The following is a 17,752-nucleotide window of genomic DNA, read 5'->3' on the forward strand; positions in this document are numbered from 1 at the left end:
GGATGGGTTAGACCCAATCTCCAAGATTTTTTTAAAAAATCTGTGATATAAAAATAAGTTCACCCATTACAAATCACAATAAATTTGGAAGTGAAGGATTAAATATTCATGGAGATCTCCAAACTTCCAAATGGCAGCATTATAGAAATTACACTAATATTGAAATGACAACCCCCACAACAAATAGTAGTCCACACACTTACAATAGAATATTCCTTGAGATATCCTCAAATATGATTCCTCTCGAGTACACTTGACCATATAACGAAATAGGCTGCCATTAAAAAAAGAATTAAAAGAAATTATGAAACTTTTTAACAGCACACCAGGTGATGGTCACCTATTCCTAAAGGAATTGTCAAATTCACCCAAATTTTCCATGAGTAGCTCCTCTCACCCTCTGGAGATTACATTCAGTTTTCTAAGGCCCTCCAAGTTTTACAGAGGCCTTTACACTGTATTTAAAAATCACTGGCAAAAGCTATACTTATTTTGGATCACAACCTAAACATTTTTTCTACAATTTTAAAACCCTCTCACCAAACAATGTGTTCCTCAGGAGTAAAGAAAAATAACCAAGTAGGACCTTTAATGTGGAATTCAGCTCCTCTAGTAGAGGGTTAAAAAATAATAATGGAGAAAAAATTAAGTAAAAGAAACACTGCTATTTAGAGTGGGAAACCAAATTTAGGGAGGAACAAGAATCAGAAAATATTTGGCAATGAAAAAAGATTTTCTCCATGAAAATTATTCTTGGTGGAGCATATAACTCAAAAGTCACATTTAGTTCTCCAACCTAAGGCTTTCTTACCCTGCTTCCTCTTTTTTAACAGCCACACTCAAAAGAAAGTGCAACTTTCACAGTCAGAAATAAAAGAAGCGAAGGATGATGAAATAGACAATATCAACAAGAGAAAAAGAGGTAGGAAGACAGAAGAGAACAAAATTAAGATTTACTAAAACAAATCCAGGGCAAGTTAGGTTTTATTTAAAAAGGATGGTGACTGAATCTCTCGCTAATGGAAGTAGTGTTGACCCAAATGAAGACCCAAAGCAAAGTCTGCCTAAAACACACAAGACACTTCTGATCTAGCCCTAAAGCCTATTTATGACTGAGCAAGGGCCAAAACCTTTAGCACCAGAACTGACCACAAATATATCAGTTTTCAGAGGACATTTTGTCACTGCATTAAAAATAAGAGATGACTATGCATATGAAACATTGTCATCCTCCTATACACTAAGCAATCTAACCAGGGGCGGTTCCTCCTATGGAGCATAGGAGCATCACCCTCCCTACTGTGAGCAGCTGCAAGCCGTGCTATTCATTTTTTGATGTATTTAATTTCATTTATCTATTGTAATTTCCTCAGTCACAACACCTTTACGTTTTGACAGGGCTGTGCCAATCCTTTTATTTGCCAGACTGCAGGCAAAGACTAAAGTCAAGTGCACATGACTGGTTGGACATATCCCTTACTCCGACCAACCTGTCATGCGCAGTTATGTATATTGGCATCTTTTGTGAGGTTATGTTATTTTAAAGGGTTCTAAGGCTTAAAATCTTCTTGAGAATGAAGCAGAGTGGATAGACAGTGGTGGACCGCTGTCTTTCACAGAAGCGATCTCCCAGCATTACACCAAGTATATTGTTGCATCTGGCGATTTCGATGCTGTGATACCAATGTAGCTTTGCCTTGGCAAGTTCCTAGCCCTTTCGCTTGCCCTCCTACGTTTCAATATTCTTTTCCTAATATGGCTTTGCAATAGGAAGAACCCTGAAACATCCCCTACTCTTCGAGGTGTTTTTTTCATTCTTTGTTCACCTGTTCCTGTAGTACTTCCTGATTACATGCTTTTCCATTTACAGTGCACTGTCCCCTTACTCACTTCCTCTTTTTTATTTTTCGATTAATGTCACACATGCATAGCTAGCAACTGTTGCTTAGCCACCATTGCTCATTTATGCTCATTGTATCGTCCCTTTTTGCATTTTGTTGGCTGAGTTGCCTAATTTCTGTTCTATCAACTATGATTCATCTTTTTAAGCATTTTACGGAATGATTTCCATTTTACATGTGCAAAGAGTTCCCTCTACTGTCCTTTACTAATAACAGGGTTTTAGGTCTGCCAGCTTTAGCTATCTTTCCCACTGTTGCAAAAAACTAATAATACATAAGATCAACTGACACTTTGCCTGTTTACGCCTGAGAAGTAAGTGCAGAACCAAGAATCAAAAGAGCTCACCTTCACCTACACCACTACAAACCACATCTCTGTCCTTGTTGTGTTTAAGTCAAACATTAAGACCGACTATCACCTCTGATGTCTGCCCCAGGGTTCCGAAATGCTGCTATTGTGATAAATCTGGTGCCAGGGAAACTACAGATCATCACATCATGTGGTAAGCTTATGGGTTATGAAAAATGGGTAATACTTGGGGCCATCCTTCAAGGAGATACAGGAAACTTCACCAGCCAATGCATCTATTGGGCTGCTCTTCAGTTGTAAGCAGCAGTTTCACAACTCTTTTTCAAATTAGCTTTCTTTGCTTAATACATGAAAACCTTTTTGCTTATGTCATTTAGAAACTACACATGCAGAACCAGGTTGCTGCGTATGCTGAGTAAGCTCTCATGACATTCCAGGCTTCATTTTGAAAGAGAAGTGGGTCTTCAGCTTCTGACTAATGTGATTGAAAATGTGCTCTTTGGTAATGGATTAATGGGTCACTTTATTCCTTTGGCCCTTATTAAGAGTTTGGTAGGTGGCAGAGGCCACCCGCCAAACTCTTTGGGTTAGAAAAACACCACTTCGGTTTTCGGCCTGCTGGCCCTGTTATGAGCTTCCCGGTGGCCTCGCGGGAAACTCACCACGACATTGACGCCAGCTCGTAATCGAGCCAGTGGCAATGTTGCGGTCCGTCAGGTGCAACAGCACTCTTCGCGCTTTTCACTGCTCGTAATTTGGGCAGTGAAAAGCGCGACGGGGCTGTCCATAGGGGCCCCTGCCCTTCCCATGCCAAGTGCATGGGCAGTGCAGGGGCCCCCATGGGGCCACCAGCACTCTGTCTCCGCTGGCCTGAGCATGGCGGTGGAACAGCCATGCAAAAGCCGGCGGAGAGGGGACTCAATCCCCAGGGCAGCACTGCCTGCAGCGTTGCCGTGGCGAATTAAGACCGCCGGCACTGCCAGGCTGTCGAATGGCAGCAACCTGGCAGTGCTGGCGGTCTGACTGTGGCGGCTACGCAACGGTCGTAATATGGCGGCTGGACCGCCACTTTTGTGGCTGTCCGACCGCCTCCACAAGTGTGGCGGTCTCAAGACCGCCACACTCGTAATAAAGGTCTTTGTGTCTCTGGTTGCCATATATGGCAATTGTTTGAAAACTTGAATTAAATACATTAATAGTGATTGAATGTTTATTGTGAAAGCTAAAATTCCATAAATCTATAATAATGGACGACACTCTGCATTTACCTTCTGGGCTCTGCCTTAATATCCATAGATAATTTGTTTCTAAACATAGGCGTTAAATTGAACGTAATGAAGGGACAGACATGGGTGAGGTGATATATTTGTTTCGGTAAGAACATTAAAGGTTGGAGTCCAATAATGGCTCTTTTTGAACAAGAAAGAGCACAGGAAGGATAATGTACTATGGACAAGTGATATTTGAAACATGCAAGTTAGCTGTAAGGATCATTCTGTGATGGAAGTTAATTGCCAGCAGGGCTTATTTTGTGAAAAAACATAAGGGCTTCAGTTTAGGGTTTAATGCAGTGTCTGCACTGCTGCATTCAGTTCTCTGGTGAGACTGAATAAGCAGCTACCTACGTCATTATCAGATTAACTCTCTTTATTGATGTCATAACTACAGTTTCACAATTGCTTCATTAACCTTGCTTTACCTCTCTTATGACGGTCGGGCTCGCTCACTCGCCACAGGGCACTCATCCCGAACTTTTACACCCATCACTTTCAAATGTCACCTGGCGAGACTGAATCTAACCCTTATCGCCTTGACTGTTGAGATTATAGACCGTTTTCCAAGTGACAAAAAGTCACAGAATACACAAAAATATATTGTGCCTGTAACATACGAACCCATGGTTACAATTCTTGTCCTAAGCAGGAATAAAGTTAGTTTATTTTCATGATAAAGAGGAGCTTTTCACCCTTAGAGTACAATTTGTATTCCCTTTTTTAGACATTTTATCCAGTAGTTCACTCATGCTAACCCTTCTATAACTACAATAGTACTCTCACTTTCAACGCTCTAAAGTGTTGTAACTGATCACAGAGGTGTATGCCGCCAATTTATCAGTCCAACCTGAATCTTTTCAAGCCAAATCCCAGCATTGGTGTTCAACCCCAAACATTTCATTTTAAATATTAAAACCCTATTTTGTATTCAGTTCATCAGCACTTCACATTTATTTCAAGTGTATTTTCCCCACAAATTGTGTTCTTTAATGCCTTGTAAAATATCCGAAGCAAACTGGCTTTACTTTTGTGTTATATTATACAGTTGATTAGATTAACCGAAAGTAGACACCATTTTTAACAAAACGCTGTTTTTAAAAGATTTGTTAAAATGTGTGTTACTTCCCGTATGCCAGAAAGAGCCTGCATTTATGTACATTTGGTAACCGCAAATCTAGTGCATCAAGTTAAGCAGTGAAGACATTCCAAGTCCTTAAAGCAAATCATTTACAGAGTTGCTTAAGTTTTGTTACTTTTTAAGAATTAATATATTTTTCTAGGCGGCACTTTATGGATGCGGCTGCTGGGCAGAAAATACTGGAGTCCAAACACCCTATTCTACAGCTGTGAGTACTTCAGGTATTTGCTGTTTACATTAAGCATTTCTTTCATTGTTGTCTAGCCTGCGTACATCCATAACAAAACATCTGTTTGATGCATTGTATCCTCTGTTGGCCACCTGGTCTTGTGATCATGAGCGTACCCATGGTAAGACCTGTGCACCCTTGAACACACATATACAAAGTACACGTGTGCAAATTCACATACATTATTACATACACATATGCACCTAAGCATTCAATAAGCACTTACCAGCCTTGACGGCATTACCCGCATTACCAGCCAAGGCTGTGATGGCAGGGGCAGCTGGTGGTGGGAGGGAGAAGCACAAGGGCCCAAGAAGGAGATGGAGATTTCTCGGAGCGGAGGGAAAAACAGAAGATCCTGCCGCATTGTTTAACCTTGTCATGAGTTAGTCAAGGAAATGCAGACCTCCACAATCTCATCAGAGAGTGGGTTGTGGTCCGTGAGGTCACAGCCCACTCTTTGACCAGTTGGGTTAGGGTGGTGAGAGGCATTACTGATAGACAGACAACCCTGGGCACTTCGATGCCTAAACCTGAAGCAGCCAGGGCTGTCTCGATCAGTGATTCTCCCCTCGTTATGAGGGATAGACCCGTGCAGGGCTTTGCCAGACAGATATTGTCACTGCTCCCAGGGCTGCGATATTTTCAGCCTGGCGCGCCTTAGCTCAGGCTGCCACGATCCTTTGCATTAATGCGTTTAGAGCGCCTGGCTGCCTGGCTTTGACATGGTGAGTGTCTGTCCTGGTAAGCTTTGCTCAGGCTGATGGGCACTCAGCTTACTATGAAAAAGAGAGGGGGTGGAGCCCCAGCTCCCGAAATTTCTGGCCACCACATGCATCCTGCACACTGGGAAGAAAAACACCAAGGGTGATTTGCCAGGTATATTTTAGAACTTGTATCATTATGTCCTCAATATGTCTTTTTTCCCTAAAATGTACTAGTGAAGAAAAGATGGATAAAACTCCTCACATGGCCAGAAGCTTGATTGAACATCTTGTTAACCCAGTTGAAGTAATTGTGGGGTAATGTGCTGACTTAGATGAATATTTAGATGCAGGAAAAATGCAGTCAGAAAAGGACTGGCAAGAGCTTTTGTTTATTTCTTTTCAGTGCCAGTGGCTAGATTTGTGTCCTCATGTTTTACTGCTAATACTCAATAATTGCTCCACTCTGTCCTGTCTGAACCCTTTTTTCTGATCATGTTATTTCTTCGTACCCCAATGTTTACTGGAATGCACTTCAGTTACTTTTCTATAATTTGCATTAAGAACTTCCTTGCATTATAATTCCTGAGCAGCCCTCCTCCATTAGCAAATCTTATTTCTTGACCTCTGTTATTTCTTGACCTCACTGCTCTGGATCTTCGTTACCACTAGGTATTTATATCATAAAGAATTAAAAGATCTCTGTTTTGTCTTCTACCTCTATACTCCTTTTCAGACATTGTTTTAAAAGTGATTGTGCCTCTGTTCATCTTAATTGCGCTCCTCTGTTCTGTCTTTACTTTGGCTTTATCCTATAGGGCCGTTATTACTAGATTCGAGAGCCAGCATATGTGAGGTCTCTATTGCCTTATACAGTGGTAACATAGCCTATGCATCTCTTGCGTGTACATCTGCATTGTTTCTCTGGTCCCTCATTCCTATGCGTTGTAGTAATACCGATTTCACATTCTTTAAAAACGAAATTAACTAAGGTAACCCCAAGATTCCTTTCTTGTTTGGTCTCCTACAATGTTTCTCTTAAATCATTTACTGCAGCGTGACTTTTCAGCGCTATGTCAATGACTGTGCACATGTCTGTGTTGAATCCTTGTTGGTAGCTCGTGATGTTTTCCTAAATCCATTTTCATATTCCACTCTTTTGAGGGTATCAGCTCTTATGAGGCCCTAGGTGTCATCTGAATATGGCACACCTTCCACTCCACTCTTTTTTCAGGGTTAGTACAGAAGGACTTGGAAATTGTGGATTCTGACACTGATTATTCTTAGGGAATTGATCTGGTTACTCCCCTCTCTGATAACAATTCTGTTACCAGCACACTTTGCCCCATGACATATAACCGTTTCCTAACTCAGTTCACAACCCCAGAACTTAGATATCCCATGAGACTTTCACATATAACTGTGCCAAAGTCCTTGCTGAGATCTAAGTAGCCCTTCCCCGTCTCCAGTAGACAAAGAGATAAGTTTGATTTGTCTGAGATTTTCCAGGGTTCAAATAATGCAATCGCTAATCCTGTAATTCTGTGACCAGAGGTTTTTTCCTCAGTCTGAGTTTTTTCACTTAAGCAGAGGTCTACCGCATAGTTCTGTAACTACGAGTCTCCTCCATTGAAATAGGTACATGCACGTTTCCCCTTTTCTCCATTAGCACTTCTGCCATAGATGAGAGGGCATTTGTAGCACGATCAGGCAGATAAATACTATTCTGCTGTTATTTTCCTGCCAGCCTGCCCTGAGGATTTTTTAAGTATACCAAAAACTGTTACTGTAACGGATTTTGGGTGTTGCACAAGGAGCACAATCGTGCAGCCTCTCATATGTACCCCTTTAATATATGATAAAAATACAATGCCTAATGAAAGTCTACACTTTTTCACATTTGGTTGTACCAGTGACTGAGGCACGTGTAGTGAAATGATTTTTTTCACACATATCTGCACCATACCCCACACTTTAATAGTGAAAAATAATTATATAGTAAAATGTGTAATCGCACGTTGGCACATCTCACTGTGTTAATTCTTCTTCCAAGCACATTTGACAAGAATTACAACATTTTCAAGAGTAAATTACTATGTACGATGCCTGAGAAATTAATCTTGAACTCATGTAACCATTTTTTTAAATAAAGATGTGATTGGATCATGCCACATTTTGGGACAATTCAATATTGAATTAATGGGCTTTGTTGTTTGTAAATAGTGTTTGATAAGTTATTTGCTATCATGCATTAATGATTGGGTTAAGTCAAATTGTGCTTAGAATGTGTGATTTGCCTTGTAATGTACCAGAAGGGCACCTGCTGATAGCAGCGACTGGGCATTTCTCTAGTTAAAAAAGTTTGCTTTCGAATACAGCCTTCGGCCTGTTTGATAGAGTTCTACCAACTTTGCTCACCGAGATTTGACAGTATATAAGCATTTTTCTTTAAAATATTGTTCAAACTGTGTCAAGTTTCACACATTGAACATCGATACCACAATTTTTGGATTGAAAAGGCTGTGACTGTGATTGAGCCACTCGGGCAGGTTTACAACTCAAAATGCTGCTTTAGCTATCTGCTCCAGGTTGTTGTCATGCAGTTTCCCCTTTCTTGCAGAGGGAAGACTTTTACTCGAGTAATTTACAGTACTTTGTTTCGTTCACATTCCTTTCTATCCTAACATGTGGTCCAGAAACCTCTACAGAACATGACGCTGCTACCACCGTGCTGCATAAAGGGGATTGCATCCTTAGGGTGCGGTTTTGTATTTTTTTTGCTGCTAAAAATAACGCTTTGCCTTTAGGCCAAGAAATTTCGTTTTAGTTGTCTCAGAAATTAAAACTTTTTCCAAAACTCTACAAGGTTTTCTAGCTTTATTTTACACATCAGACAATATTTAAGTTTGACTTTTTATGTGATGGCATCCGTCATTGTCACTTTACCATGGAGGCTGTGTTTTTTATTTTTAAAAAGCTTGCAACAAGCTTGTCTAGTCTCGATCCTACAATCTTTCAATGCTACCCTTAGTTTTTGGAGCCTTTGTGATTAATCTTTTGATTTTTTTGGTGGGTTACCAGACCTGTACACGGTCTAGGTTGTTTCACACACATTTCATTTCCTAAAATCAAGGAACATTCACACCCTTCGAATCTTTCATACCCATGCCCTGATTTGCTCATTTCCACTACTTTGTCCTAAATTTAATTTAAAGCTCGTTTGTCTCACGGTTGAGCTGCGAAGACCATTTCCCATCTGTGTGAACCCAAAGAACCTGCTAAATTTACCCTGATATCATGTAAGTAAAACCAGACTTCTCCAACGCATATCTCAATAGCTACTGGCAACCCAACCTGATGCACTGACATGATTACTGCTGGTAAACGTGCATAGAATCGCATGAATGTATAATTGTTGTTACATGGGCGAGGGTTACAGACTTTTCCAACAAGCTTTTTCCGTTTTTTTTGTTTCATATTTGAAAACGTTCTAGAATATTTGTTTCAATTGAAAGCTGTGGCCTAAGATGTATTGACAAATGAAGAAAATTATTTTAGCTAATTTTAATTTCGGGCTGTAAGGAAACAAAACATGCATTTTTTTTTTTAAAGGGGGCGTCTTTATATGAGCTCTGTTTGTTGAAGAACGTAAAAGCGGATCAAGTCACAAACGTTACAGTTATAGAGTCGAGCAATAATCAGTATTGTGGCCTTCTTGCAATGGCTAGTTAGCCATAATATAGACAAGAGCATTCAACATCCTGAAGCACAGATTATTTAGTTTTAATCATACATTCACTTAGCATTGCAGGAATATCTTTTATTGTCTTTTCATGTTTTCTTTTTACGGTCGAGCCTGCGTCGCATGCGCTCCCGCATGCGTATCGCTAGCGAGACGCTTTAGGTATTAGAAATGGGCTCGGAGCCCTTTCGACGTCACGTCAGTGTTTTTCATTGGTTCATGGGCTCGCCTATTAAAATCTGCTTGCTTTCATTAGTCGAAGGCATGCATGTGTCATGCCTTTTCCGGTGGCTAGCCCTCCTCGTGCGCATCGACCAAGTACAGAAAACATGCGAGGCTCGCTGTTTTCTGTCCGGATCGTGGACTACTTTTTCTCTATTTTCCTAGCGCGATTTCGCTTGCCAGAAGTCGAGCGCTTTACACCGTTAATTTCACTTTTTCGGGTTACGTACATAAATGCACTTTTGCCGATAGGTGAAAAGTCGGGTTAGGAGTTTACAACGCTATCAGCTCTAACACGAGCAAACGCGAGACCTGTTGCATTGCAAATGCTTGTTTGTTATTATGATCCTTCCACATACTTTTTTTTTTTAATACATTAACCTCTTGGGACTGTATTACATAATGTGACACATTTCCCTGTTTGCGTCGGGTACACCTTTCAAAGGGTGTGCCCTGCGCAAACAAGGAGAGTGCCCGTATTAGACTGATTGCGCTGCCCCCGGGCAGCTGTGAACTCATGCTACCAAGTGAAATATGGAGCGGCTTTGAAACAGCCACTGTTTCACTGTGCAGGCAGCAACCCGCCTGCACTTTTAAGAGGGCTAAGAGATCCCCTTGCAGGCAAGACGATATCTAGGGGGTCCGTAGGATCCCCTTCACCCCTCCGGTGGGCTGCTATCAGGGTGCGCTCTGACAGTGTGCCACCTTTTTGTTGTGCACTGTCAGTCTGCCTCCTGATAGCTTCTTTGCCTTTGCACCCACGTCTATAATACAGCGGGGGCACAGAGGCAGAGACTCCCTCATTTGCTTTGAGTTGTAATTGTGCCAGTGCTATCTGTATTACAGAAGGGGCCACACAAGCGTCTGTGGGTCCTTCTGTAATACCAGAGTGCCCCAGGGGCATGCAAAGCAGGCACAAACGCCCGTTGCGCCCATCGGGGCATTTTGTATAATACGGCCCCTGGTTTTAAACAGTTTAAATACTTTCCATTTTTCATAGCTTGACATTGCTGTGATGCCAGTTGAATTTATTTAAGAAGCAAATAACAATAGTTTCTGAACTTTGGATTGTTTTTTTTTTTATACATTCTCTTCTTTTTTTTCTCTCTCGTTTTTTGGGAAATGCGATGTTGAAAAGCAGCACGGGCTCATTTAATTTGTAACATTTGCTTGTTTTTTCATCTATCTTTGTGCTTTCATTTTGCGCCCTCGTTTATGTGTTTGCAAGATAGAATTAAATATTGTCCAGCTTGAAAGGAAAGCTATGCTTTCGCCGGAAAGTACTGCAGTCAGCTAACATATTTTTAGCGTTTTCAATGAAATATTAATGTACAGTAAATAGATGAAGGTGGTCTTTGATCATTGACTTGTGAGGTCATTTAAAGTAAATTTATTATGAATAGAAGATCTTCTGATCTGTCATACGTGAACAAATGAGGTTTCTCCTAAGTGCGTATCGGCCTAATCACATAACTGTCTCCTCATAATGTTTAAATCGCTTAAGCTCCTTATAGCGCGCTTTTGGAGTACTTGGAGGCTTTTAGAAAGATACATTTCCGAAAACAAGACCACCCAGGGTCGGTCAATTAAACAAAGCATTAAATGTGGTCAGATTTCAGTGCTCTGGTAGATTTGGGCTGAAATGGCACATCAGAGAAGTTAAAGCGTGACATGACATTGTAATGTCCTCGTGCCAGAGGAGCGAGTGGGTGTACAGAAAGCTCTCCAGAAGCACCATCTAGCTAGTGGCTGAAATCTGTCAAGCAGCACATCTTAAAACGCAGCTTTACAATAACATTACTCGGTGTGGTTTGTTAAAAACTTCCAGTTAAGCGTGTTCATGAACAAATAAAGGCTAGCTATATAGTCTTAAATACCCGAGAAAGCTGTCTATGGTTTTGGTTGTGAATCAGTGCATCTTAGCTTTCAGGAGTACACGGTTTCTTTTCTTTGGTAGCGTGGAATGGACAGGTAACATCTCTGCACTGTTAGGGTCTCCTGAAAGGTATAATAAAATACTTTGACCTTTAATTGTCTGATCCAGTAAATAAATGACTGCTGTGTCCATTTTCCCAAACAAAGTACCAGGGTGGGTTCTTTTATTTGAAGGAATTACATAAAAAGAAGTGCGTTTATGAAGTCGAATAAAATACGTAGCCTTTTCTGCGTAATGTTCTCCTCCTTAATTCAGCCAAATAGTCGCGTAGAATAAGGAAAAAATGTTGACATTAGTTGCCGAGGCACCCTCATAACCTTTTCATGGCAGATAATCTTTTTTTCGGATTTGCCAACCCTGTTTGATTACGAGATTATGCTGTAAAATATCCCCATTTGTATTTTATAAAAAATATTGCGTCACTGAGGAGTTCCGAGAGCAAATAGAGGAACAAGTATAGAGTTTGAGTTCCTATAAAATGTGTCAGGACTCTGAGGTGACGGTCTTTTTTTTATTCAGGATAAGCAATATTTTATTCCTTCACTACATGGTCACTCCACCCCCACTTCTGCCCGACGCCATAAAATCCGTGGTCTCTGGCTCCTGAACAAATTCGTCTTCTGGTTGCAGATAGCATATAATGAAAGCATTTAATGAATGGATATGAAAAGGTACGTATCTTCTATCTAGGTGTTTCAATGGCAGTTTTTTGTTCCTCTCTGGAAGCAGCTTTTCCTCATGTTTGCTGGGTATGACAGCAGGCCTAATGTTGCCGGGACTCAAATGTAATAAGTTATTGTCTTATCAGTGGTGGCTAGAATTGTCACAGCTTGACTCATTAGAGACAGATTTTTCTTGTGCTTTCAAAAGCATTAAAATCAAACCACTAGAATTATGTGACAATGACGGGCAAAATTGTAGAACAAATTTGACTTCGTTCTCCAGCAGCAAAAGGTACATCTTGTGGCATAATTCTGTGGCAGTATTGTTTTGCTATTTTGTCATTTTTACACACATTAATATTGTCGGGGACATTTTTCACCTCACTGGCACCAGTTTAATATCTGAACACGGCAATACGCAACAGAAAGGTGACCGGTTAACGTTTGCAAATGGCCTGTAACAGCGTGGCACTGTAAAATTATATTTTTTAGCTGTTTTTGAGCCATTTGAATTAGAAACATTTTTATTTGTTGAAATCTGCAAACTATGGCACTGATAGTTTTTTTTACAATCAAGTTTTATTTCTTCAGAGTAAGTCAAACAGCAAAATAAAACAATAAACAATGGAATTGCTTCCCAATCAGGCCCCGTTATTCCACCCTCCCAGGTCTCCATCAGTTGCAAGGATGTCAGGTTACCTGCAGGTGTATTGTCTCGTGTTGAGGCAACTTATAGTACTCCCACCATTTACCCAAAATCTTGTGGAATTTTTTTAAACAGCCCCTTACGATGTAAATCGTCACTTCCTGTTTAGCGCACCAATCCATACCAGACCTCCATAGTGCCAGGCTAGGTGGTTGTCTCTCCTTCTAGTTTCTTGATGTCCCACTTGGCCAACAGCATTGCCTACCAATCAGAGCCCAGTCACCCCTGAGTCCTCCAAGTCCATCAAGGGTCCCCATGAGGGCAATTTTCAGTGTCAATATTACAGGTTGAGCTAGAACTCTAGATGAGGATCTACCAATTTGGGACCGATACCGGGTAATCAACAGACATTGCCATACCAGGGGAGGAACATTTGGCGCAGTTGCGCACGGGCAGCAGGCCCGCATGCCAGAGTGTCTGGGGGGTACTGTACATGAGGTGTAGATAATGTAGTTGTATCAGTCTGAACTGCGCTGAGATAACAAGCTCCCTGGGAGCCATACAAGCCTCGCACCACTCCATGTTGTCCAGGTCCCAAGTCATCCCTCCCATTTCTGCCGGGTTTGATCTAATCCCACCAGGGAATTGCAGACCAAGGAGTAGTAGACCTGAGATAGTCCTCCTCGACTCAAGCTGTCCATCATTGATCTAGCTTGCAAGGGGCTAAATTCTGGTAAGTGAGGCAAGTCAGGTTGATAATGCCCAAGCGCATGTCTCAGTTACAAGTACCTCTGGAACTGGGTGTGGGATGGTGCAAAGTGGGACAGTAGGTCTGCAGAGAAATGTATGTGAGAACCCCAGCACATGTCCCCCAGCACCACAATCCCCATCCAATCCCTGTGTCAAAATCCATCCAATCGTGCTGTGTTCCAGCCAGCACCCTCTCCAAAGGGGAAGTTTGTTGGGTCAATTTCTGCCCCAACAAAGAAATCTGTTGGCCGCTCGCCACAGTAGAAAGATTGTCCTGATAAGCTCTAAAATAAAGAGAGGGAGGGGTCTGCCGTAAAGGTAATGTATCACCCATCTAAGCCAAGACAAGCCAGTTACAGCTGGTTGGCCAGGTCGCTCTAACACCCAGTCCACCAATCATTGCTGACCAAGAGCTGAGATGCCCGTAGTATAGACGAATATCGACCGGTCCCATGACAGAGCAGCAACATTCTGCAAGAGTGATGCATGGAGGCTTTCCCCTCTAAACAAAAGAACTGAGTTTTGCTGCAATTTTGGCACACCAATTATTAGGGATATGAAGCAAAAAGTTATGCACGGTGCAGAAGTGCAGGAGTGACATCATTATCAGGTTTCAGCTACACATCGCTTGCACTGTCTCTTCGAGACATGTTGTATATACTTTGTGGGCTTACAGCCTGCCCACTGCTTTTCCTTTGTTGATTAAAGTGTCCTTTAAATATTCCTGCTTCCAAGTGGTTAATTTTTCCTGTTTGTCCCTCCTTTTCGTCATTTGTCAACTCCCACGGAGCAGTGCCGCATTACTTGTAAACTTACAGTTGTCCCATTATAGCAGCTGTTTCAGGGATTAATTTTTCCTTGTCGCACCAAGTGCTTTTTGAGCAGGATGCTTTGTTGTTGTCCGCTCCAAGCTTCTTGTTGCGCTCCTCCCTCAGGTGCCTGCAGAGCTACACTTATGTTTCCGAGCTCTGATGGCCCCTCCGTTCCGTTCTCTTGTTGTTCTAGCTGTTGCTACTACCTCCTTCTCCCATTTATCCTTAGCTTGTGCTTTTCACCCCACGTCTGTTGTTGTGGCCATGTCTTCTGTAGGAAAGTGCACCTATTTGACATGGTCACCCCCACCTTTTGCTTGGTATTCAATGCAATTTTGACTGAAAGTGCTCTGAGTTCTTGCTAACGAGGTCCCCAGTGCCAGATCTTGTTCCCTAAAAACTGTGCACCTGTTCCCCAATTGGCAATACCTCTGGCTCACCTGTTAGTCCCTAGTAAATGGTACCCCTGGTACCTAGGGCATGGATACCAAAGGGGGTCCCCAAGGGCTGCAGCATGTATTGTGCCACCCTCAGGGACCTCTCACCTAGCACAAATAGACTGCCATTGCAGGCTGCATGTCTTAGTGCAGCTAAGAGTGAAAACATGACATGACACAGTATGTGTGCCATGTCCCCGAACACTGCGCACAATACATGTAAGTCACCCCTACAGGAGGCCTTACAGCCTAAAACAGGGTGCTTTATAATGCATGTGAGGCCGTATCTGCATGAGCATATATGCCTCTGCTATGACTTTGTCAATTCTTAGACATAGTGAGTGAACAGGGAAGCCATTTTAAGTTCATGTGCTGGACACTGGTCAATACGAGTTCTCCAGCCAAATAGGGATATTTGGTATCAAAGATCTCATATTAATGAACCCTCACTGATGCCAGTGAAGGATTTATTAATACATGCCCTCAGAGGGAACCTTAGAGGTGCCCCCTGAAAACTGACCAACTACCCGTGTGGGGACTGACTAGTTTTAGCCAGACTGCCACCACGGGACAAGAGTCTGACCTCCTAGGGTGAGAACCTTTGCTCTGGGGTTGCCATAAACAAAGCCTGCTCTGGGAAGACACTTACACAACAGGATGACCTGGGAACCTGTATCCCGAGGCAGGGGGATTCAAAGCAGCCCACCACCCTTAGTAATGCAGATCTGGATTAATTTACAGGAGAGAACTGACCCCCCCCTGCCCCAGGGCCCATTTGACCCCTGGACAGGTGGGAAATTTAAACTTCAGGTAGTTGTGTCTTCCCCTGAGGTCAGTCCCACCCCTAAGGCGTGCTGCCTGATGTGGACACAACTCTTAAAAATCTGCCATCTTGGTATTGGCAGATTTAGGAACTCCAGGACAGGGTTATGCCCACTTCCCACTGGAAGTAGTCATATAGGGGGTATAGTTACCCTAGGGGTAAGTAGCCCATTGGCTACAACCCTATACCCCACAAAATGCCCTAAATGCAGTATTTAAGGGAGCCCCGGGTACCATGAAATCAGATTCCTGCTGACCTAAGAAGAAGAAGGACACTCAAGAGCAAAGCCTGACGAAGAAGCACCTGCCGATTTGCACCAAAGTTGACTCGTCCTGCAAGCTGCTGTGCCTCCAAAAGCCTGGGAGGCCTGCCTGTCTTCAACAAAGAACCAGGAAATCTCATGGAGCAGCTGCTTCCCTGTATCTGATAGAGACTTCTAGCTGTGATTCCTTACCTTAGAATTCCCTGGCATCAGCTTCGAATCTGGAATTTTTCAGCTGAGCAGTACCCTGCACACGCTGTTGGGTGTCATTGTTCGGATCCATGTGCATCATCCGGCTCCGCGTGGCATCGTCAGCGTCGTTGGTGCCGTCTGTAATGCCACTGTCTTCTATATAGGCACCACCCCGGCGCTCATACGTGAATTTTTCTCCTTCTGTGCGGGTTAAGCGCAGATCCGGAAAGAGCTATCCTTTTTCTTTGACGTTTGTCGAGGCTTTCTCCTTGATTGCTTGAGATATCTTTGAGAAAGACACGATTCAAGTCATGTGGTGCATGTCATCGCACCATGTCGGTCACGGATCCGCACAATGTATGTCTCTGGTGTCTCGAAAAGAACCACGATTCAACTGTCGGGTAATGGCTTCAAAGGCCTTGAGGGTGAGATAAGAGGCACAAAAAGAAGAAAAAGTCGAAGCAGACTTCGACTTTGCTATGCCCGTCGGCCGATGAGGCGTCTAGGGAACGTCGACGTTCTAAGCGCGGTTCTGTGAACCCGTCGCCAGGACAGACTCCGCTTCTTCCCCCCTTTTCTGGGGACTGGAGCGACTCCTGCTCAAATTAAAGAATTTTACGAGGCTATGTGCCTTGTTTTAGTGGGCTGCACCTTCGGGTGGGTCTTAGGGCCCTGCGGAGTCAGCAGGGGCCCCATTGGATTCAACATCGGCAGCTTCGGCCTTGGCGCCATTGGGGACCCCAGGCTCCAATAGCGGATCCGGACCGGCACCTGTCCCACACAGTCGACCTCCTCCGGCGCCGGGTCTGACGTTGACGCTCCCTCCACCACCAGCTCCCAATGGTGGTAGCCCCATCCTAATTCCAGATGATCCAGAGCGACGTTGTACAACGCTGACTCAGACTTCGACGGTGCTGATGAGGCCTAGATCATTGTCTGGGCCTTATTTGGGACAGCCAGGATAAGGAGAGGAGTGGGAGGGGTCTGAGGACCTTTTGGAGTGTGAACTGGAACAAGAACAGGACTGGTATGAGGATCTATGCGAAGCCAGTGGACTGGATACTTCTCCAAATACTGGCATGCTCTCTCCTCCCAATGTGGCTATGGCGGTGGGGGGCTTCTTATGCCATGCTGGTGCTTAGGGTAGCTGAGGTCTTGGACCTAGACGTGCCCATGGTGCCAGTCAGGATGAATCTCCTGACAGAGGTACTTCAGCCGGGGGTGACTACATCAGAGCTGATATTGCCCTTCAATGAAGCCCTTACGGACGTCCTTCTGGGAACATGGTCCAAACCCAGCACAGGGGCTCCTGTGAATAGGACAGTCGGCCGCCGCCATAGACCTGCTCCAAATGACCCTAGTTTCCTCACTCAACACCCCACCCCTAAGAGATTTGTGGTCCAAGCCTCCACTTTCCTTGGTGCCTTAGCTTCCGCTCCTCCGGATAGGGCATCCAAGAGGCTAGACCAACTTGGAAAGAAGTTGTTTTCTTCCTCCAGCCTGGCCTTGAGGTCAGTAAACACCTCTTGCCTATTGGGCCATTTTTCCCATACTTTATGGGATACGGTTGCACAGGTGCTGCCCCGGGTCCCGGAGAGCAGACAGGACACACTCACTCAGGCTGTCAAGGATGGGAGAGATGCAGCCAAGTTAACTATCAGGTGTGGATTGGATACGACCGACTCGCTGGGTAGAGCAGTTGCATTGACAGT

At 43.4% G+C, this 17,752-nt stretch overlaps 1 protein-coding gene across 2 annotated transcripts in view; it reads left to right on the top strand.

Annotated features, from left to right (window-relative positions):
• The window catches only part of TASP1 (taspase 1), a 628,686-nt gene that overhangs the window by 376,425 nt on the left and 234,509 nt on the right, over positions 1 to 17,752 (top strand). For both annotated transcript variants that reach the window (XM_069234107.1, XM_069234108.1), the window contains one exon: positions 4,766 to 4,844. In XM_069234107.1, the coding sequence (XP_069090208.1) occupies positions 4,766 to 4,844 (79 nt within the window). The remainder of the gene's footprint in view (positions 1 to 4,765; positions 4,845 to 17,752) is intronic.

This window comes from Pleurodeles waltl, chromosome 5, assembly GCF_031143425.1.
Source record: "Pleurodeles waltl isolate 20211129_DDA chromosome 5, aPleWal1.hap1.20221129, whole genome shotgun sequence".
Taxonomy (NCBI): Eukaryota; Metazoa; Chordata; class Amphibia; order Caudata; family Salamandridae; genus Pleurodeles; species Pleurodeles waltl.